General features: G+C 32.3%; 1 protein-coding gene and 1 long non-coding RNA gene across 7 annotated transcripts in view; both read left to right on the forward strand.

Annotated features, from left to right (window-relative positions):
- The window catches only part of EPHA7 (EPH receptor A7), a 181,794-nt gene that overhangs the window by 149,308 nt on the left and 8,714 nt on the right, over window positions 1-23,772 (forward strand). For 2 of the 6 annotated variants that reach the window (XM_032275228.1, XM_032275232.1), the window contains exons 7-14: window positions 898-1,081; window positions 5,933-6,041; window positions 7,072-7,127; window positions 11,503-11,628; window positions 12,711-12,896; window positions 13,475-13,536; window positions 13,794-14,003; window positions 15,008-15,157. In XM_032275228.1, the coding sequence (XP_032131119.1) occupies window positions 898-1,081; window positions 5,933-6,041; window positions 7,072-7,127; window positions 11,503-11,628; window positions 12,711-12,896; window positions 13,475-13,536; window positions 13,794-14,003; window positions 15,008-15,157 (1,083 nt within the window). Of the gene's footprint in view, window positions 1-897; window positions 1,082-5,932; window positions 6,042-7,071; window positions 7,128-10,193; window positions 10,501-11,502; window positions 11,629-12,710; window positions 12,897-13,474; window positions 13,537-13,793; window positions 14,004-15,007; window positions 15,158-23,772 lie in introns of those variants that run through there. The other 4 variants (XM_032275230.1, XM_032275229.1, XM_032275231.1 and 1 more) reach the window with 4 other exon arrangements.
- On the forward strand, window positions 1,247-5,578 carry LOC116549578. Its single transcript, XR_004267946.1, has 2 exons — window positions 1,247-2,157; window positions 2,241-5,578. It is a non-coding gene; the product is annotated as an uncharacterized LOC116549578 (long non-coding RNA).

Below are 23,772 nucleotides of genomic sequence, written 5' to 3' on the forward strand. Positions count from 1 at the left end.
ACCAAAGAACTCTCTAAAATTGTATATTTTGAAGTATAATTTTTACAACTTTATTCATAAATAGCCTATGAGAATCACATCAATGAAGACTTAAATTTTCATTTATTTTGATGGAGTTTTTATATGCTTGAGTTTTTACAATTGTTTCCTTATTATATATGCACATAAAATGTATTTGATGGTGATAGAATGAAAAATTGTTAAACATATAACAGTTATTTTAGTAAACTCTGCATGTTTTTATATCTGAAATATGAAAAAATTAAATTAATCATGTTTAAAATATTGTCAAACCATAAATCATATATATTTAAACTTTAATATTTATAATTCTTCTGTGAAAATATTTCATTAAATACTATTTTGCAGAGTGGTTTATTCTATGAGAAATTCAAGTTTATTTTAAAAAATTGGTAGTATAGTGGCAGCATGTCAGTATAGTGGCAGTGTTAACTGAATTTCTCGATTTAATACTTTTCTGTGTTTTTAGCATCTTTTTTTTTTTTTTTTGCTTGCTGAAAACTTAAGAGAACTACAGTATGATGTGATAACCTCTACTAAACTATAGACTGTACAGGTGTACCCACTCTTTAACTAGTAGGATATTTTATTATATTATGGCTAAATAGTTCTTGTCACATGTCACCTGTGCAAAAGTTAAAAACACCATAAATGTTTAAACTAAATCATTTCCCCCTAAATTTATATAACAAAGCCATGTGTTTCACATTTTCATTTTATATTACCTTAGAAGCAACTTAATGCTATAATATTCCACAAAGTACAATGTTGCCTCTATAAAAACAATGGAACAAATTGAATTAAATTGAAACAGTTGGCTGTCAGATTGTCTGGTTGCAATCACAATTAAATATTTCCTCTAAATATTGTTTCTAGGATCAAAGGGAACGGACCTACTCAACAGTAAAAACCAAGTCGACTTCAGCTTCCATTAATAATCTGAAACCAGGAACAGTGTACGTTTTCCAGATTCGAGCTTTTACTGCTGCCGGTTATGGAAATTACAGCCCCAGACTTGATGTTGCTACACTAGAGGAAGCTACAGGTAAAATGTTTGAAGGTAATTATGCCTTTGGTTTGGATTCTTACACTCAATAACTCTAGCATATATTAATATTTACTTAGTATTGGGGTGATCATTTGTGTCTTCATGATTTTTACATGTAAAAATAAACGTGTACATATACGTGTATTTCATTAAAGTTCCTAATAATAATTTAATATTTGTTGTTTTGTTTAGCAATTTTAGAACCTTGTGATTTTGTTTCTTTAACGCATACTGGATTTATTTTTTGAAAATGGTGAAGTTAAAAACAGAAGCAGGACTGATTCAATTTGTGTATTGACACAAGATGTTTTTGTCGACCTCAAAACAATCTTATTTTAAGTGTGTCCATCAAGGCTGCTACTTCACAGAGACCCACAAATAAAGCCAGAATGTGTAGTGAGGTTGACAAGATAAACATTGTATCTAAGAACCTGCATTAATTTAAGTTACTTGCCTTTTAGCAATGATTTCAAAAATTAGAGTTTAGGAAGATCTTAGAATTTATATTTGTTTTTATTTTTGACATTGTTCATTTTTGTTATGGAATATTCATGCGTACTAAAGAATATATTTAAAGTATATATAAAATATATGGGAGATAATTAAATGAATATCCCTATGCCCACCACTCATCTTAAAAATAGAACATAACCAGTACTTTTAAGCCCCTTTATCATTTTATGTTTTATAATGCATCAACATTATAGTAAAATTGCATGTGTATATAGTGTAAAAGAAGTAAGTACATGTATCTTGGGATGCATGTCCCCATTTGCTGTCAGAGTGCAAATTCAGAACACCCTAAATACGATGCTGGTTGCTCCTCAACAGGGCTGAGGTCTCAGTACGTGTTTCTGTATTTTGGGTTTTGATTCCTCCTGATGTTACTGTTCAGGCACATGGTTTACCCGGCTGTTACCTATTCTCCTTGCCAATCCAGCAGTCCTCCAAAATTCTAATCAAACATGATTTGGAAAATGTTATGTGACTTTTCTCAGTGAAAAAAATTTAAACAAATTAGATCAATACAAGTTTGATTATAAAGTTATTTTGACTTTGAAGAAAGAATTGTATAGATCTTTTAAAAGGTATGCAAAAATATTGCATGTTCTTCACATGTACCCCAAAACCTAAAATGTAATGAAATAAATAAATGAGGGAAAAAAAAAAGGTGGAGTAAATTTATAAATATCCTTTGCATTAACTAATGCTAACAGTGTTATTCATCCACATATTTTGTTACCTTTAAAATAAATCTGTAACTCTCATAGCCACAAATAATAAAATGTATGTTGAAATCATTTTGACATATAAATCATTCATATAGAATTGTAGACATAAAGGCATCAATTTAAAAATTTGCTGCATAATTTGATGTGGTGAACATAGTATCATTTTTTATAATTATTCTTTTTAAATAGATTATGAAAAATTAAGGATCAGAGTATCAAAGTTTAGTGTTCCCCAAAACATTAAAGCATTTTAAGTTAAGATTTTAACATTTAAACGTTTGAGTGGTTAGTGTTAAAATGTGCTCTGGAGGTTTTCAACTCAGATCTATATGATGATATCATCTTGTGAATTCAAATGTAATCAGATACTTCACATTATGTTTTTTTTTTCATATCTTAGTCAATAGTTTAAAGTTCATATGTCAGTTATCTCACATTTACCAATTTCTTATTATTTAAAAACACTTTTAGGTTTCAAAAGTTTCAAGATGAATTTATGCCTTTTTCTGACTTTGTGTCTAAATTGAGAATATTAGACCAAACTATTGTTTAATGAATGCTGATATTCATAGATATTGTTTTTATTATTTAAAAAAATAAGTAACCAAGACTTAGAGATTAGTTAAAATAGTGGAACCCGAAAGATCACATGAAATGTATGCTAAGAATGGATTTTCTCATTAGAATTTGGTGATTTTCGCTATCAATATATTCTCTCCCACTGGAATATAAAGTTGATGAAAGAAGAATCCATATCTTTTTTTCTTACTGTTGCCTTGCCTGTGCCCACTGTGGTTTCAGGCACACAAGGCACTCAGTAAATTAGCAAAAAATGAATACTTCACACTGATCAACAGAGAATGAATTATTAGTATCAATCCCTGCCAGTAGAGAGGTGTCTGGTTTCAAATCTCTGCTCTGCCACATCCAGTTTGGATGAGCGAGGGACAGAGGTACAGATCTCTGTACCCTAATTTCTAGAATACTACTACTCAACTAACAAAATATTCTGAGGTTTAATTAAGTTGATATATACAAAGTATCAAAGATAGCCCCTAACATGGTAAGTCTCAAGTTTAAGCTCTTATTAAACACAGTCTTTCTCAAACTTTTCCATCCCTGTAGCCCTTTTGCTATTAAAAAATATTAAGGATATCAAAAAATATTTTATATTGGCTATAGAAATTGATATTCACCACTTTAGAAATTAAAGTGGAACCTTCAAAAACACAACACACAAACACATGTTATTAGCTATCAGAGTCATGGTATTATCATGCCATATACCTTCTGAAAGTCTTAACTGAACACTTGTAAGCAAATGAGAGTTAAAAAGTCAGATAACATCTTCATATTATATGAAAATGATTTTGAACTTGCAGACTCTATGAAAAGTTCTTGAGGACTCTCAGGGTTTCCCAGACTACTCTTTGAGAACCACTGAGTCAGCACAAGATTCTATGCTAAGAATTAAGCAGGCACAGAAACACATAGTTCATAATCTTTATTGAAAGTTTATTGAAAGAGAGGGGCAGGTACACATATTCTGGCCACACAGTTAAGCATTGGTGGAATGCATGGTCCAATGTTATCACCATGTCAGGGCACAGTGACTCGCTGTGCCAGAAAGCAGGGCAGAACGGAAGATGCAGCCTAAAAGAAGTCACTTGAGCACTGTGTAAAGAGAAATTTGACCATCCCTTCCATTGCACATACATTCTAAAATCCCCATCTATGCAGTATCAAATCTACTTTTTAGAGTTTTTAAACCGTGGTATTCTGATTATAACCTTAGCAAATTACTTTTAAAATGTATTGCCCATGAAATATTAACCATAATGTCATTTATGGAAAGATTCAAGAATGACCCTGACAATATACAAAAATGTATAAATAAATATTCACAAATTGTGATTCATCATTCACCTGAGTTCATTTTTCTCATTAGGGTTCTGTTTCTGAAGCTAAGGGAAAAACTGATCCTAAGACAAACAGAGAATTAGGCCCATGGGATACATTGATTAAATGGAAAGAATTTCATAACATATGTGTATAATTTTTTCTTTCTCACGACTAGAACAACTCCATTATTTTCCTTTCTTAAATTGTGTATACAAAGCAGATTAAAAACAAAAAAACACAAATTTTTTAAATACTTGAACTCATCTTTTCTCTATTGTGTGATAATAGGGTGTAATTCAGAAATTAGTATTTGAAAGTTGTTTTCTTCTGTTTTTTTTTTTTTTTTTTTTTTTTTTTTTAACCTTTTAAAGTTCCCTCAGGGAGCAATTCAGCAGGTGATAAATTAGAGAATGTGTATAATCTTCTTTGTTCAGAAAGTATCTATTAGACCAGAGCTGTTTTTACTGTTTTTCAGTACAGGAGCTACCTCTTGTTAGCATAGGTATATGAAATTAAGATATAAATTGTCAAAGGGAGATAGACAGACAAACTAGAGAAAGGCCAATCTGAAAAAACTTTATATTTCTTATTGTGGCAAGATATGTTTTGCTTTCCTATGAATTACTACTCTAGCGATCTAGTCCCTTGCCATTAACAAGAAGGAATGGTATTTTCCATCCTGCCTTAAAGATTGCAGCTGTTGATTGTTTCAGAGTAAGCAAATTATATTAGTTTGACATTATATGTTATATGATATTTGCAACTGTATCATTTATTGGAATATTGATTTTCATTGTTTCATAGGCATTTGATGATTTTATAAAATCTGCATAGCTACTAAAAATATAAGACTCTGGGAAAAAATGACAGTCGTGAATCACCAGTTTGGAAAACTAGAAGTGATAAATACAAAAATTCTATATAAGAGGGTGTTTAAAAGACATGCAACATGTATTTGTTCCCAAAGAGACTGTCAGAAAGGTTCAGCTGAGTTTGCCTTAAAGAGCATGGAAGAATTGTTTAGTATTATACAGGAAGTGTCTGCAATTAGATAATGATAGTGTTTTTTAAAGTACTTGCAGAAAGTTTGATTTTTCTAAAATAGGCTAGCTACTTTGTAGTCTTAAACTATGCAATGTGTTTACTACATACTTTATGAAAATTAACACAGATAATATGGCTCATTTTTCCTGAATTACAGTGGACTATAAATTCATGATATTTAACTGTGATTACATGAAGCTTTCTATTAAATTGATATGAGAGATAAAGCATTTAATATGTATTAAGGTACTTTAAAAAATACATGAGGTATGTATTTTGGTTCTGATTTCACATACCAGAAAAAAAAAAAAAAAAAAGACACAAAGGGACCACAATCAAATGCCTTGCTGAGGAAAAATAGGGATTTAATAGCACTTTCAGGTCAGATGTGTCTATCTCTTGATTTATAACTAAATTTTCAACACTAAGTAGGAATGTAGTCAATCAATAAGACATTTATTGGTTTCTTTTATAATTGATAAATGGAAAATGTATGAAAGTGTTCTCCTTACCAGTTCTTTGAAAATGCAGAAATAAACATTTATTTACATGTACATTGTTAGAATATAATGCATTTATTTAAAATTAGAATGAATTAAATAGAAAAGATATCTCTAATTTTATTTAACCTCTCAATTTATTGCATGGTGTCAAGTATTTCTGAGCCTATTTCCTCTGTTTACAGCTACAGCTGTCTCCAGTGAACAGAATCCTGTCATTATCATTGCTGTGGTTGCTGTGGCTGGGACCATCATTTTGGTGTTCATGGTCTTTGGCTTCATCATTGGGAGAAGGTAGAGCACCAAGTTGTTCTAATCTCTAACATAAAATTTATTGCTTTTTGAGAATTATGTCAGCCTATTACTTAGTGTAATAGAATTTTAAATAGTAAAAGCAAACATTCTTTGATATAAAACATTAAAGGTCAATAACGTAGGCCGGGCGCGGTGGCTCAAGCCTGTAATCCCAGCACTTTGGGAGGCCGAGGCAGGTGGATCATGAGGTCAAGGGATCGAGACCATCCTGGTCAACATGGTGAAACCCCGTCTCTACTAAAAATACAAAAAATTAGCTGGGCATGGTGGCGCGTGCCTGTAATCCCAGCTACTCAGGAGGCTGAGGCAGGAGAATTGCCTGAACCCAGGAGGAGGAGGTTGCAATGAGCCGAGATCGCGCCATTGCACTCCAGCCTGGGTAACAAGAGCAAAACTCTGTCTCAAAAAAAAAAAAAAAAATGTCAATAACGTGTCATTCTTTCAAGATCAAAATGGAATATGAGTTTGATTACTGCCTTTAGTTTAAGGGGAATGAGTATTACAATTTTTATTGGGTGAATTTTTATTGGTCATTTTCAGAATTAAGTTTTCATAGTAAATGTAGAATACACCATAGTAAATATAGAATATACCTGTAGAATTTACCCTTTTAGTTACTAAAATAAATGTTTGTGGAAAACGTTTAAAATCTGTTTTTTTCCGAAAAGAAATATAAGTAAACATTCACTTGTGAATATTTGTGACTCATGAATATTTTTGTGAATTGAACCTTGTGGATTCAAATCATATATTGAATTTGTGTATTCAATCTAAATTTATTTTTTAATGCTCCTTTTGCATTGCATCACAAAAAGCCTTTGCTTTCTGTGCATTTTGTAATCGTGTGAATTACTATGTTATTACTAAACGGATTCATAACCATGAACAGTAAATTATTATATTTAATTTACAACTCTAGTAAGTTGCTAAGTAACTAAGGTACATTGTACTGAATTTTAAATATATAAAGTAAGATCACTGAGATTGTCATGAATTTGCTTTCCTACAGGCACTGTGGTTATAGCAAAGCTGACCAAGAAGGGGATGAAGAGCTTTACTTTCATTGTAAGTGTTTGGCTTTTCTTTATTATGATGTACCCCTATTAACAGAAAAATATGGTTATTAGCATTGGCATTAACAAAGTCCTCATGCATCATGCTTGAAATTATACCATGAGCTCAGAATGTTGCGTTAAAGCATTTGAATAAGATGTTTAGAATTAAATTCATGTGATGTGAATTTGAAAATATAAAATATATTCAGAAATGTCATATAACTGCAGGATATTCTGCTGCTTTTACATCACAATGTTTCCTTTTGCAAACTTTGCCCAAATGTTTCTTACCATGCTGATAATAATATGTTAAATGTTGCATGTGCCCATTCTCTAGCTAAGGAATGTCATTTCAGGTTACAAGGTTAGGCCCTTTTTTTAATCCAATGAGTGATGCTACTATGAAGGTCTAAATTAAGGAGCCTCTTTCTCTCCAGCTATTATAAACTACCTATCCCTGATAGATGTTTCACAGGACATAAATAATATAATAATAAGATTCAAACCTCTATTATTTTCCATGGATTTGAGTTAGCTTATTCTTAAAAATTCATTTTAGAAATCATATTTAGAAGAAAGCTTAGGGACCCAAAGAAAGTAGATGGCCATCTGCATTAATCTTATTTTTGTTGCAATGAGGATGGCATGTGAAAATAAAAGCACTGAGAGTAAATGTGATTACTTTATGTAGGCAAAACAAAAACCTAACAACCAAATGACTTCAATTCTGATAATTAATGATGTTCTGACCCAAATCCATTTTCCCATGTTTATCCTTGAGAATACTGAAAACCAAGTTTATTGTTATTCTGTAGTACCTATAATCTTTAGCAAGTGTTCTCATGTGTAGATAAATTTCCCATGATATAAGACATAAGAATTGGATCTTTTATTGTGCTATTTATTAGATTCTTATGTCAATATCTATGAAGATACTGTCCTGTAGTCATAAGATTATAAAAGCCTAAAGTCCTAAGATTATAAAAGCCTCCATCAAGAGTTTCTAATTCATTTTAGAATTTCTTTGTGATTCTTAAAAAAAAAAAAAAAAAAAAAAAAAACCTCAAATGACAATGTGTGATTTAAGTACAAAAATTGTAAAAGCTCTTATTCCTAAATTTTCTTAATGTGTTTGTATTTTTGAACCTACTGTTCCCTTTCGTTTTCAAAATAGAAGTGGTTTTACATAATACAAATCCAAATTGAATAAGAAATTCTCTTGAATCTCAGTCACTCATGGCAGGAAGAGCATGTGGGGTAGTACAATTTATTGCAAATTAAAGTTAATGGTAGGCCCAGAAGTGGCTTTATTATAAAGTTTAATATTCAAGGCCTCACTTTCACAGGCCATTTTTAGGCCCTGGGAGTGCCATAGCAATTTTGCCTATATGATCATGTATTCTTTTCCCTAAAAAAGTATCCTAAACTGTATATCAGTTAAGCCTCAAAAACCTTAAATATATCCCTGATTATGACTGAAGATGTGTGTTTCTATACCCCACTTGGGATTATTTGATATGCCCCCAGTGTTGGAACTTCCTTTTGCTAATCCGGCATTAATTTTTCTGTGACAAGCCTCAGTGAAGAGAGCAGCATAGGTAGTTTATAGCCAGAGGAAATATAGGAAAAAGTGGAGGTTACCCTTTTTTGTTTCTATTTAATGGCATGTGAGAATATGTTTAACACTTCCCCAGACAGGAAGGAGTGGATCAAAACTTGAATGCCTAAATTTTATTTCTGGTGTAGAATGTACATAGAAGAGTAACATAAGACTGTACTTCCTGGAATCCATGGTTCTGCCCATATGTGAATAATTTAATGGCACAATTATTTAATATTACCATAATCAGTATACCACTTTTATTTATTGAGCATATTTGAGATATCCCCAAATGATCACATATAGCAGTTTGTTTTTAACTTGCAGGTTAATATAGAAGTTCGGTTGAAACATGGCTTATCCAAAATTTGTGGTATAGCCTTATGCCTAATTGTCATCACTCAGTTTTAATATTTTTATGCCATTAACTTTTTTCACATTTCACATCCAGTTTGTAATTAGAAAATATATAACTGCATGCCTTACTTGCTGATATAGACAAGATAAGCTTGCTGTATATGAACAGTTTTCATCTTCAGAGAAAAGTAGCAATGGTGGTTTAAAGATGTTTGACTTTCATGAGAAATGAAAATAATATTTTAAAATGCAAAAGCTATTGCTCAACTTAGGATAAACCGTAATATTTAGATATAATGTCAATATTGTCCTTATTTTAAACATTCATTTTAAATGAATAATGAGAAAAATACACTTAACATGTCCTATCCTGGTTAATTCTTAATATTTTGAATCATCATTTTCCAAGGATATCTTTTCTTGTTGTTTGATTAAAACGAACTATTTGGTTTGATTTTATGATTACTTAATATAGAAAGTATAATACTATGGTAACCAGCTGTTTACAACTTGGTGTGTTTTTATTCCTCTATTTAGTACATGAACAATTTTCCCAGGTGCTAAAACACCAGACTGCATTTTCACAGAAACTTGAAAACAACCATTTAACTGGCTTTTAGAGCACCAAATTTAACAGAATGTCCAGTCATTTGTATCAGGTGCCCTTAACTCACCATGGCCCCAAGTGCTACATTGAAAGCTATAAACACAGTGGAGGAATTTAGTGAAGCAGTTCCCATTTACATTTTGTTTCCTCCTACCATTTCTTCTAACAATGTCTTCAAATCCAAGCTGGGCAGTATTTCATGTTTTTATGCCAAAATAGCTCTGGCCTGTCAAAATGTTTTATGACAGCTTGAATAAAGAACCATCAGAGACCATTTGAGATGCAGAAGGTTACCTCCAATCTAGCTCCCTTATCAAAACAAAATAAAAAATATGAAAGAAAGAAAGAAGATGGCTCATTCTCCATCTGCCTGCCAATCTAGGAGGTTAACCTATTGTTTTCTTCCCTTCTCTCTTTTTCTCTTCCCCCTTTCCCTGTACTCCTTCTTCTCTCTTTTCTCCTTCTATCCCCTCTCTCTTTTCTTCTCGTGTTTTTTTTTTTTTCATGTTCAGCTTTAGTAACAAATGAGCATCTGTCAGTTTTATAAACTGCAACAATAATTGTTTAAGACAATCAATTTTGGATAAACAATCAACTACAGCAGAATAAATCAAGATTTTTAAATCCCATTTTCCTTTATACATTCTGCTTCTTTTTGTTATGTGTTTATTTTTAAAATATAATTTTAATGTGATGACATAAGCACAGTTAGGCTGCAGTGTAATATATAAAGAAATATATTGTTCTCCAAATAGTAAGATTTGATGAAGATTGTTCAGTGGCTTTGTTAAAACAATAAAGTTTTTTTTTGAGGGTATAGTGTAATTTTTTTATTGCATTAATATAACCAAATATATGCCTATCTATCTTATCTTTGTCTTTTACCAAATGATTAGATTTGGAATACATTATTGTAATTGAATTTAATTTAAAGTTGACATAGCATTATCTGTTACCTGCATGCTTCTGGGTGCATTTTAAGAAGATTTTAACTTTTAAGATGATTCTATGTTGTTTGCATTTTGACTACCTTTTGTGAGGCATATTGGCTACCTCTTCAGCAGTTAAGATCTTCCAGAGCCTTATAATTGAAAGTTCGTATAAACGATTCCTCTTTCAAATCGCTGTCATACTTGGTTAACAGATCCCAGGAATATTGTAAATTTTCTAACTTTACTCTGCACTTTGTATATCTGGCCTCTATTGCCCTTGAAGGTGAAGATGAAACTGTCTTTAGAAGATATTTCTTTGATTCTGTGATGGAAGTCCCTCACATCTTGTATTAATTTTTATGTATATGTCAAAGGTGGTTGGTCTATAAAAAAATAAATCAAAAGAACCAGTAAGATGTCTAAATGTTTTTAATATTGCTGTCAGTGTAGTAGGCTACCTGTAAATGAAATGTCTTCTTTTCCCAGTGTATTAATTTGATTGATTGACTGACTGGTAGATTTACAAATGTGTTTCCAAGTCCATTACAAACCGAAATATGGCTTGAACTATGCCATGATAGCAGCGAATTTAATTAAACCTCCAGTCTGATAGGCATGTCAGAAATTTTGGTGAAATGTCTTTTGTTGAATTTACTGGAAAAGCAATTCAGTTAGTAACCTATGAGCTGGATCCTATGTTACCTATAGAAGCTTGCAGATAATACCTATACGCCAGCAGACTGAAGTAGGCTGTTAAAACTGCTGTGAATCAGGTGATGTGGAAGCAAGTTCACTGTTCCAAGGAGCACTCTGCATAATGAAATTCCTGGGCTGACTGCACAATAAGTGCTTTGCTTCATCACAGTCATGCTTTCTTACATCATTACAGTTAAATTTCCAGGCACCAAAACCTACATTGACCCTGAAACCTATGAGGACCCAAATAGAGCTGTCCATCAATTCGCCAAGGAGCTAGATGCCTCCTGTATTAAAATTGAGCGTGTGATTGGTGCAGGTAAGGCTATTGTAGCTTCCTTGTTCAGCTGTTCCATTTAGCCAAGATCGAAAGTCATACATCATAATGACAGGCAAATAATTATCCCTCAAGTATAGTACTTTTGCATTTACCTGAACTGTTGGAAGCAGTGAGGCTGTCCTTGTTTATGAAATCTTATGAAAAAATGTGAAAAACTAGCATGTGGCACAAAAAATCCATATAGTTATGGTTTTCTGCTGGATTTTTAAGATTGTTCTATTAAAAGCTATTTTATAATAATTCTGTCCTATCATTTAAGAAATGACTTAGTATTTTGAAAAGATCAGAAATTTCTGGAATTTTGCTGGGCATTTACTTGATTTACTGTCGTCTTACAAAACTTTCATTTTTATCTTTTTTCTTGTATTTGTAGGTATTAGCCGTTGTACTTTAAATTCATGTAGAAAATTAATGTGTGTGAATTATTTAAATGAAATATTATTTTCTATTTGTATGCATTTTTATAATAATTATGCATTTCTGAATCTAATTCTCTTAAATCCAGAAGACATAATGCATATAAATTCCAGATTTAAATCTTTAATAAATATTTTCTTCTCAAACTTAAAAGGCATAGAGCAATGTTTAGAATTTGCTAATATGTCCTCATGCTTTAGTAGGTAGTCTAGGTTATATATTAATATAATATGTATAATAATTTTAAATATATATAATATATAATAGCATAATTTAAATCTAAATGTTAACCCTGAGTGTTGGGTAATTCAACTGAAAAATAGTAGCCCGTTTAACAAACAATTTAGGAAAGCATGTAAAGTAGTTAAAGGCTTTCTTGAAGGAGCTCTAAATTGTATCTTCAAGTTTTAATTTCATTTATGCCATTATTTTCATAAACAACTTTTTTGTCTAGGAATTAGACTCCCCTATCTATGGGAATGTATTCAGTGTAACTTACAGGTCTGTGCCAAGTATTTTATGAAAATATTTTTAAATGCTTAAAATAATTTACTAATAAAGAAAAATAATTCAATACATTTACTTTGAAAAGAAAATTAAAATATTTAGAAGCTGAAATATGCCTGCTTATTCTGTTACTCCAGGAGAATTTGGTGAAGTCTGCAGTGGCCGTTTGAAACTTCCAGGGAAAAGAGATGTTGCAGTAGCTATAAAAACCCTGAAAGTTGGTTACACAGAAAAACAAAGGAGAGACTTTTTATGTGAAGCAAGCATCATGGGGCAGTTTGACCACCCAAATGTTGTCCATTTGGAAGGGGTTGTCACAAGAGGTAGATATTGGTTATATCTTTATTTTATCAAATATACCGATTGTCAGAAATTAGTATTATGTATATAATAAAACAATCAAATTATGAAATATGTTGTGTAATCTAAATGAATGTATTTTCTTGGTATGTAACTAATCAAAAAATTCTTCCTTTATGTTATCACCTCAAGGAAAACAAAAACAGAAAAAAATGAATGCCAGATTAGAGTTGAAGACTCTGATAGATGGAATGACTGATAAATGTTTTTATTTCCCTTTAAGAGCCATGATAATTATACAATATAGTCTTTACATTTTACATAAAGTATAATTTTCTCTGAGTTTTACTCACAAAGCAGGAGTCAGAAGAACACATTGACTTTTATTTATATGGTTTAATTTTATGAATCATGACCATATTCCAAGCAGATATATAATGACTTTTTGAGCTTAGCAGCAACACTAAAAACATTAGAAATGCTCAGATTTCACACACTCATTCTTTCAAAAGAGCACTACGTGTTTTACTGGGACATGAGAAAGGAAATTATCTTAAAGTTCAGGTTATGGCTTCTGAAACTTTTTTTTATTTTATTTTAGGGAAACCAGTCATGATTGTAATAGAATTCATGGAGAATGGAGCCCTAGATGCATTTCTCAGGGTAAGTACCAATGTTATCCACTTATTCTAAATATACTATGCTTGCTACCAATATAATTTTATGAACTTTTTTTTTCAATGTAAAATGAGAACATTGTAAAATAGTAAGAGGTTAGAAAATTGTCTTCGAAAATCAGATTAATAATATTGCATATGTTATGCAATAGTAAATAACCAGCATGCAGTTATTTTTCAGGGTTATTTTTGTCCCTTTTAATGTATGCAGTTAACTGGGCCTTTATTTTTGTCTTCCTGCAGAAACATGATGGGCAATTTACAGTCATTCAGTTAGTAGGAATGCTGAGAGGCATTGCTGCTGGAATGAGATATTTGGCTGATATGGGATATGTTCACAGGGACCTTGCAGCTCGCAATATTCTTGTCAACAGCAATCTCGTTTGTAAAGTGTCAGATTTTGGCCTGTCCCGAGTTATAGAGGATGATCCAGAAGCTGTCTATACAACTACTGTAAGAAAAGTCATTTACTGCACTTCTTCACATTCTTAAGATTTTTCTACCAGAAAATCAAGGTCTAATGATGTAAAACTAAACAGAAGAAATGAAGCAGGTTGAGCTAAGCATTTTAAGGTTGCTGTTTTTTTGTTTCTTTGTTTTTCTGGAAGAATCATTATTTTACAATATATATAGGCTAAGAAGGAAAGTGATGATGACTATCTTACATTGGGAGATTCATATAAATAGAATATAGTTACATACAACAACATCTAGTTAACTATCATTCATATTTGTAGAAAACTATAATCACATTTTAAATATTTATAAGAATATTAATTATGCTAATCCTGATAACTTTTGTGAGATTAGAAAAAAAGAAAATGTGAGATTTATTTAAACTATCCATATTTTATTCCATTTTCATAGTAATTTTGCCTAATTTGTCTTTGTTGTTCTTGTTGTTGTTGAGATGGAGTTTTGCTCTTGTTGCCCAGGCTGGAGTGCAATGGCACAATCTTGCTTACTGCAGCCTCTGCCTCCCAGGTTCAAGCAATGCTCCTGCCTCAGCTGCCTGTGTAGCCAGTATAACAGGCGCCCACCACCATGCCCAGCAAATGTTTTTGTATTTTTAGTAGAGACAGAGTTTCACCGTGTTGGCCAGGCTGGGTCTTGAACTCCTGTCCTCAGATGATCCACCCACCTCGGCTTCGCAAAGTGCTGGGATTACAGGTGTGAGCCACCACACCTGGCCTATCATTGTTTTTTCAATATACTCTTGTCCTAACACCACACATAACTCATTCAGTTGAGATGCCTTGTAAAATTGATCCGAGGAAACCTGTAATGGGATTCTAAAAATCAGATTAGTAACTTTAAATACACTTAAAGATTCAAGATGGGTAGACCTGATGCTGCTGAACTTCCAACCAAAAATGCACATATGTATTTATAATATTGCCATAAATAATATATAAGTTATTATACATATTTAAAATGTTCATTTCTTTTTATAACAGGGTGGAAAAATTCCAGTTAGGTGGACAGCACCTGAAGCCATCCAGTACCGGAAGTTTACATCAGCTAGTGATGTATGGAGCTATGGAATAGTCATGTGGGAAGTTATGTCTTATGGAGAAAGACCTTATTGGGACATGTCAAATCAAGATGTAGGTGTTATATTTATTTAAACTAAAAGGATTTAATACGTTAATATTCACTATTACTGGAACATGTAGGTAAAGACTCACTAAGAGTCTTTTAAAGAATTATAAAGTAATTCTTTAGCTAAATATAAAAATATATAAAAATAAAATGATAACAAGAATTATAAAAATACAGTTTTCCACAACTGCTACCACAAATTACCACACTAATTGCCATAAATTAGTGGTTCTACTAATTTTATTATTTGGCTTTCATTTTGAATAATCACTTTCTCTTTTTATAATATAAGTTCTATGGACAAAATAGAAGCTTACTAATGATATTTCCACCTTGATAAAAATAATATTTCCACGCTTGCACAGCTGGTGTGGGAGCACCACATGAGTAAAAGAACCATTTGTGGAAAGGAAGGAAGTTGTTATGTTTTGTTTTGTCTTTGATGCTTCTTTTTCTTTTAGTGTTCTTAGAAAATTTATTTAAATTATCTACTGTTGATTGGTTTAACTAAATTTTATTTTCATGGGACAATCTAGATTTTGTGATCAATATTAGTAAATGTTTCATAGTGATACTTTAGAATTTAATCACAATGAGAATACCCTTGGAAATTCATTTTAAAAAGTATATTTTTAAATGTATATACCCTTTGCCATGAGAACATACTAAGACATAAAACTTACTGTTATTCATTTGAGAAATGAAACTGATGGTAGTTCATGTGATTGTATACATCTCACACCAAGAGACCATTTATCAAACAATGTGACAAAAGTGCAGAAAAAAAAATGCTTTTATTAGGTTGAGTTTTATAAAATTGCCATTTTATAGCCCAAGAGTGTTTATAGTTCCACCTATTGAAATGTGAATGAAATTTAGGTAACTGTAGAGCCAGTATGAAATCTAGGACTGTATCCTGGATTGTACTAGAAATCTGAAGGATACCTTGTTTCAAGATGATGAGCAAATTCTCTAAGGAAGCACACTGGAAAGTTGAGAGGTTAAGGTTTAGCAAGGTGTAGGGAGACCAATCAGATGGACTCACTTTTCTATAACAGAGATGCAGTACACTTGTGGTAATTAAAAATGAAGACGTAGGTTTGGACAGTTTGATAAAGGAGTTTTTTAAAGAGTCTGGAAATTATACTAGTGCAAATTCTTGGGAGTGTGGAGTAAAAAAATAAGTAGTGCTTAAGGAAATTCTACACTGCCGTTTAGAACAAGGATGTGACTAACAAACTGGTTTGCAGTAGTTAAAGCTTGAGGTATAAACAGAGATAGCAATAGGAGCTGACTACTGCAGTTACATCTGAGTTATTTTTTTAAAAAGAGATCATGCAAATTGTTATATTAAATCAGTAACTTTGATTTGAACTTTAGAATTTCCCATATCAAGTTGCTATGGGTTTTAAAACTTAAAATAGTTATTTTTAGACAACTAACATGTAGACTGTTTATGTTGTTGCTAAGGTAATTTTTGATACTTTACCTACAGATTTTTGTATTACCAGAAAAGCTCCCAGTCTGAAAATAGGAAGGCTTTATATCAGTTACATCTTTTGATTGTTTGAATTGGATGATGACATAAAACTTTTTCATTTGCTTTTTGTTTTGTTTTTGTTTTTCAAAGATAAAAGTCTAAATGATGAGTCTGTTTGGCAGAAGCAAAGTTGTTAATATTTGACAGGTCTCAGTGTCAAAGATTTCATGGACTGTCAGAATTTGGACAAACAAATCCTTAGGGCAGAGAAAGAGAAATATTTACATTCCCTAGACACTCAGTGGAGTTTCATTTCTTTTGACACCTTCCTTCTGTACTGGATGCAAACATAAAGGGACTGACAGAACTGACAAATTCAGAGTTCACTTAACTTCCAAAAACAAATAATGGAAATGGTTAAGAAAAAAAAATTAATATATCCAATCTTAAGGTCTAAAATAATTGAAAAATTTGGACACAGGCTTGTTTAGCAGTGAGAGATTACCTAGATAGGTCAGTTTGTACAGTGAAATTGATATTCATATTCTTCTTATTAGATAATATTCATTATTTCATAATTATGACAGTAAAGTGCTTTTTGAGCAATTATATGTTTAATTTTTGATATGCAAATGGAGAAAAATTGGATAATGTAGTATAATGATTTCCATTCTGAGATAAAATTTTCTAGATAAAAGCTTTTTTACTAGGACTCTGTGGTAGGAGTTCATGAAGAGACTTAGATCTCTGAACCCCCAATACGTGGGAAAACTGTTGTTTATGTGTGAATATATTACTTTTTTTCTGGGAAGGATGCCTTCATCAGATTTTCAGTATTCATTTTTTCTTTTAATTATCAGTATTGTTTTTTAATTCATTTCAGGTATTCATTGTTTTTTAATTATCCTAGATAGATGTATGAAGTTAATCAATTAACTTTACATTATTTAAATTTAGTTGCTAGGAATTTGTCAGGGATTTTAGAAAGCCCTCAAATTTTAAATGCCTCAGATTTTAAAAGATTTTTTATAAGACCCTAGAATACAAGATGCAAATTGGTGGTTACATTTCTAAGTAAGTCCACACAGTTCCAGGCTGAATGCTAGATAAGGTGAGGTTTTTGTAACCTGAAGAGATACAAAAGAGTGATGTAGAAGCTCATGAGTGAGAGAGTTCTGGACTATCTGGACACTTTATGTAATTCTGGACACGGCAGTGAACAAGCAAAACCTAGGAAAAATTAATATACATACACATGACCAGAATCATACTCAAATAGGTTATCCCTTAGTTAACTCTTGAATGGGCATTCATTTTTTTTTTAATGTGTGTATTATTTTCTTAAATTTTAACTGAAATGAAAACAGTCAGATTCAGTTATTTGCAATTAAAACCAAGAGGTGAAGCTTTCCAAATAAATTTCCAACTTTCATTCTTCTAAAAAAATCTACAGAAATTTAGCTCTTTCCATTAGTGACTTTTCAAAGAAAAATCTTTATGTATGTAAATGTAGTCAAATATAAGAAATATTGTGGAAATTGAAAATATCCTTTTGGTTTTCATAGCAGCTGTCTTTTAATTGCATTTATATCTTGATTCCTCCAAATCAAATTTTTACCCTCAAATTATGAAATTTGAAGTTTTTTTACTACATAGATTTTTTTTCTTCTAGTAGTATTCTTTCTTACATTAGTATTTTAATATATTGTAATATAAGAAAAAAATATTCCTAGCATAAAAAGAATAAAATCTATGTAGTAAATTTAGTATATTAATAATTAACATAAGAAAAAAATATTAAAAAATACTTAATATAAGAAAGTATCTTTTTCCTATATAAGAAAGTATCTTTTTCCTATATAAAACTAGGCCAATAAATTGTTAATTTTCCTAGTAGGTAGATATTAGGATATTTAAAAATTTAAGCTTTCATAAAGATATCAGACATAAAGATAATTCCTTAAAGTCATATATGAAAAGTTATTTAAGAGCTTTGAAAACATAATGTACTTCTAAGTAAGTGTAGTCTCAGCTAAATTGCGAGACTTCATGTTTTCTTTTAAAAGTCACTACTGATTTATGTTTTTCATGTTATGATAGAAACAAAATTATGATGTTGTTTTATGTAAAACTTTACCATAGTCCCATAAGTCAAGTCCAACATATTTAATTGCATAAAATTTGGATCATGTTATTATGAGGTAAATGAAATGAAAATGAGCATTGAGCAGAGGACAGAAGCCAATCATGTCATATCCCATTTTGAGTTATTACAGGCTCATTAATGGGGCCTATTGTGTTCCTTTTTTTCTTAATTTCAGTGGTCATACTGTAATAATATCGAAACACTTCTCAGTAAGTAACTTTTGTTTTTATTACCAAGTATTGTTTCACAGCATTTGCCAAAGAATTGGTTCCTGTTGTGTCCCAGAGATCTTTTAAAAAATGTAATTTACCCAAATCACTTCCAATTCCTCTGGGAACTGTTTAGATGTAGAATTCATTATAAATTTTTTTTAATTTTATTAGAATACTGAGGCTACTACAAGCAGTTTCTAGTAATTTCACAAAAATATATTTTAAATGAATTCAGTGAACAATTATATAATCCTCTAAGAAGTCGAGGGTCAGCAATCCTACCTGTTCATTGTTTTTCCAAGAATATCTATTTGAAGATGGTACCTATTGTTGCATTGGAAATATAATGCCATTCTTAATAGCATGGGCTCTGGTCCAACGGCCTATGTCAAATTCTGTCTTTTCTACCAACGGCTACGTGATATTGATGGGCTCTTCCTTTTATTTCTGTGTGCCACACATTCTTTATCTCTAGAATCAGTGTAATAGTGATACTTAATCTAATAGGGTTTTTGTAAGAATCAAATAAGATAATTCAAGTTTAAAATCATGCCAATCATATTGTAAGCATTTAATAAATATTAACAATGATTATTAGTTGCATCTTTAACAGAGAAACTGTTTTACTGCTAGGTTAATAAATGAAAACTGCAGAACCTCAAGGTTCAGCTTGTGCCTAAATTAGCTCCTATTGGCTGGTTTCCTTTCAAAGAGTGTATCTTGGATTATGCCAAACTGCTCTATAAAGGTTGAAGGGTTTCCAGCAAGTACCTTAAGTGTTTATGTCCATAGAGGTGTGACTATTAATGAGAGTATTAAAGTACCAATGTCTCTTATTTTGAATGTTATATCTTGGTATTCCTTTATAAATACATAAACCACAGTATTTTTTAATATAGCTGAGAGTTTCACTTTGAAGTGAGATCAGTGTTATTTCTCTGCAGAAATAATACGAATCACTAAGTTTCTATAATGCAGTAGGACAACTACAACAGAGGTTCATTAACTCATTTTTGTAATAATGCTTTAATGCTTCTATGTTCACTGATATAAAGACTTAAGAATATATTGTGTTGAAAGCTAATGAATCAAGAATTATAAGTGTTCTTCTGAAAGCTTGGAGTGCTATTGAAGAGTATTATGTCAAGAGGGCATGATAAAATTTAAATTTACATTTTAAAACATTATTTAGAGGGAAAATAAAAAGGAAAGATCACTCTACTTACGTTGTTCCTTTCAGGACACCTGAAGATAAGCTATAAGCAGGGAAATAAGTTTAGAGGTGGTGGGAAATCATGAGGATTGAATGAATGTTAGGAGTATTAGCATGGAGACGTGTCAAATCAGAAATAAACTGCACATGTTTAAATAGAAGCAGCCTCAAATACAAAAAGCCAGCCATTTTTCAATGAAACAATTGTACATAATTGCTTATTGTGTAGTCACTTGGAATATTTAAAATGTTAGAAGTTATTAGTTTATTTATTCACAGTTGACCTTCTATTTAAATAATTCAACCCAGGTTTCTAAAAGTACATTACTTTTACTTTTATCCACATTTTTTTTTTTATTTTATTGCACTTTAGGTTCTGGGTTACATATGCAGAACATGCAGGATTGTTGCATAGGTACATACATAGCAAGGTGGTTTGCTGCCTTCATTCCCCCGTCACCTATATCTGGCATTTCTCCCCATGTTATCCCTCCCCAACTCCCTACCCACAACTAGCCCTCCCATAGTCCCCCCCCCACAACCGGCCAACAGATCCCAATGTGTGATGCTCCCCTCGCTGTGCCCATGTGTTCTCATTGTTCAACACCTGCCTATGAGTGAGAACATGTGGTGTTTGATTTTCTGTTCTTGTGTCAGTTTGCTGATAATAATGGTTTCCAGATTCATCCATGTCCCTACAAAGGACACAAACTCATTGTTTTTTATGGCTGCATAGTATTCCATGGTATATTTGTGCCACATTTTCCTTGTCCAGTCTATCATCAATGGGCATTTGGGTTGGTTCCAAGTCTTTGCTACTGTAAACAGTGCCACAGCGAACATACATGTGCATGTGTCTTTATAATAGAATGATTTATAATACTTTGGATATATACCCAGTAATGGGATTGCTGGGTCAAATTCTATTTCTAGGTCCTTGAGGAATCGCCACACTGTCTTCCGCAATGGTTGAACTAATTTACGCTCCCACCAACAGTGTAAAAGTGTTCCTGTTTCTCCACATCGTCTCCAGCATCTGCTGTCTCCAGATATTTTAATGATTGCCATTCTAACTGGCGTGAGGTGATATCTCAGTGTGGTTTTGATTTGCATTTCTCTAATGACCAGTGATAATGAACATTTTTTCATATGTTTTTTGTCCTCATATATGTCTTCTTTTGAAAAGTGTCTGTTCATATCCTTCACCCACTTTTGAAGGGGTTTGTTTTTTTCTGGTAGATCTGTTTTAGTTCTTTGCAGATTCTGGATATTAGCCCTTTGTCAGATGGGTAGATTGCAAAATTTTTTTCCCATTCTGTTGGTTGCCAGATCACTCTAATGATTGTTTCCTTTGCTGTGCAGAAGCTCTGGAGTTTAATTAGATCCCATTTGTCTATTTTGGCTTTTGTTGCCATTGCTTTTGGTGTTTTAGTCATGAAGTCCTTGCCTCTGCCTATGTCCTGAATGGTTTTGCCTAGGTTTTCTTCTAGGGTTTTTATGGTGTTAAGTCTTATGTTTAAGTCTTTAATCCATCTGGAGTTAATTTTGGTGTAAGGTGTCAGGAAGGGGTCCAGTTTCTGCTTTCTGCACATGGCTAGCCAGTTTTGCCAACACCATTTATTAAACAGGGGACCTTTTCCCCATTGCTTGCTTTTGTCGGGTTTGTCAAAGATCACATGGTTGTAGATGTGTGGTGTTGCCTCCAAGGCCTCTGTTCTGTTCCAATGGTCTATATCTCTGTTTTGGTACCAGTACCATGCTGTTTTGATTACTGTGGCCTTGTAGTATAGTGTGAAGTCAGGTAGCATGATGCCTCCAGCTTTGTTCTTTTTGCTTAGAATTGACTTGGCTATACAGGCTCTCTTTTGGTTCCATATGAAGTTTAAGGTGGTTTTTTCCAGTTCTGTGAAGAGGGTCATAGGTAACATGATGGGGTTAGTGTTGAATCTATAATTTACTTTGGTCAGAATGGCCATTTTCACAATATTGATTCTTCCTAACCATGAGCATGAAATGTTTCTCCATCTGTTTGTGTCCTCTCTTATTTCCTTGAGCAGTGGTTTGTAGTTCTCCTTGAAGAGGCCCTTTACATCCTTTGTTAGTTGTATTCCTAGGTATTTTATTCTCTTTGTAGCAATTGTGAATGGCAGTTCATTCTTGATTTGGCTCTCTTTAAGTCTGTTATTGGTGTATAGGCATGCTCGTGATTTCTGCACATTGATTTTGTATTCTGAGACTTTGTTGAAGTTGCTTATCAGTTTCAGGAGATTTGGGGCTGAGATGTTGGGGTCTTCTAAATATACAATCATGTTGTCTGCAAATAGAGACAAGTTGACTTCCTCCTTTCCTAATTGAATACCCTTTATTTCTATAACATAGCATTTTCTAATTCAAGTACAGTGCTATTAGTGGAATATTGTGCAAAACCACCAGAATTTTTTTGCATTTAAAATGATTTTTTAAAAATATAATTTCTCAGCCAGGCGTAGTGGCTCAGGCCTGTAATCCCAGCACTTTGGGAGGCCGAGGTGGGTGGATGAGGAGGTCAGGCATTTAAGACCATCCTGGCCAAGATGATGAAACCTCGTCTCTACTAATAATGCAACAATTAACCAGGCGTGCTGGTGGGCACCTGTAATCCCTGCTACTTGCAAGGCTGAGGCAGGGAATTTTTTGAACCAGGGAGGCAGAGGTGGTGGAGATCGTGCCACTGCACTCAGCCTGGACATCAGAGTGAGGCTTCATCTCAAGTAAAAAATTATATATACATATATATGTGTGTATGTATATGTATGTGTATATATATGTGTGTGTGTATATATATATTTTATATATCTATAAAGTCTATACTTATACATTTGTGATCTTTACAGAGTTACCATTTGTGTATGTTTGTTTGATGTATAGCTTCCAACAGGGATATTTTAGAGAAATGTTTGCAGTGATATCCAACATTTGTAATTCTAGGATCATAAAAGGAAATTTTTTAAGTTCTGTCATATGATCTCCACTGCATTCAGTACCAACATTGATTAAGGTCACTGAAGGCCAAGGTGTTTTCTCCATAATTGTTGTTCAAAATGAAGTACTTAAAGAAACACCTCAGTGTGAAACTTTGTAAAGACTTAATTATGAAATAATTACTCCGTCACTTCAGAGAGATGTTTATATAGAGAGAGTGATACAAATGTGAATATAGTTATGGAAAAATACTTTTTCTAGTATTTGAGCATATATTGTATTCAGGAAGTAGTCATCAGAAAGTGGTGACTAATTGTGTGTATAAGAGGATGTGAGGCAGGAGGATCAGGTGAGCCCTGGAGCTCAACACTGCAGTGAGCTCTGATTGTGTCACTGCGCTCCAGCCTGGATGACAGAGCAAGACTTTATCTTTAAAAAAAAAAAAAAAAAAAACACAAGAGAGAGAGAGAGAATGAAAGAATCTACGACACTCTTCAGCTTTCTGACTGGGACTAGAAGTGCTGTTAATTGAATAGTAAAAAATTAGGATGGGAGGTGATACATTCAGTTTTTTTTTTTTTTTTTTTTTTTTTTTTTTTTTTTTTTTT

This window comes from Sapajus apella, unplaced genomic scaffold, assembly GCF_009761245.1.
Source record: "Sapajus apella isolate SASKATOON/1434 unplaced genomic scaffold, GSC_monkey_1.0 scaffold6, whole genome shotgun sequence".
In the NCBI taxonomy this organism is placed as follows: domain Eukaryota; kingdom Metazoa; phylum Chordata; class Mammalia; order Primates; family Cebidae; genus Sapajus; species Sapajus apella.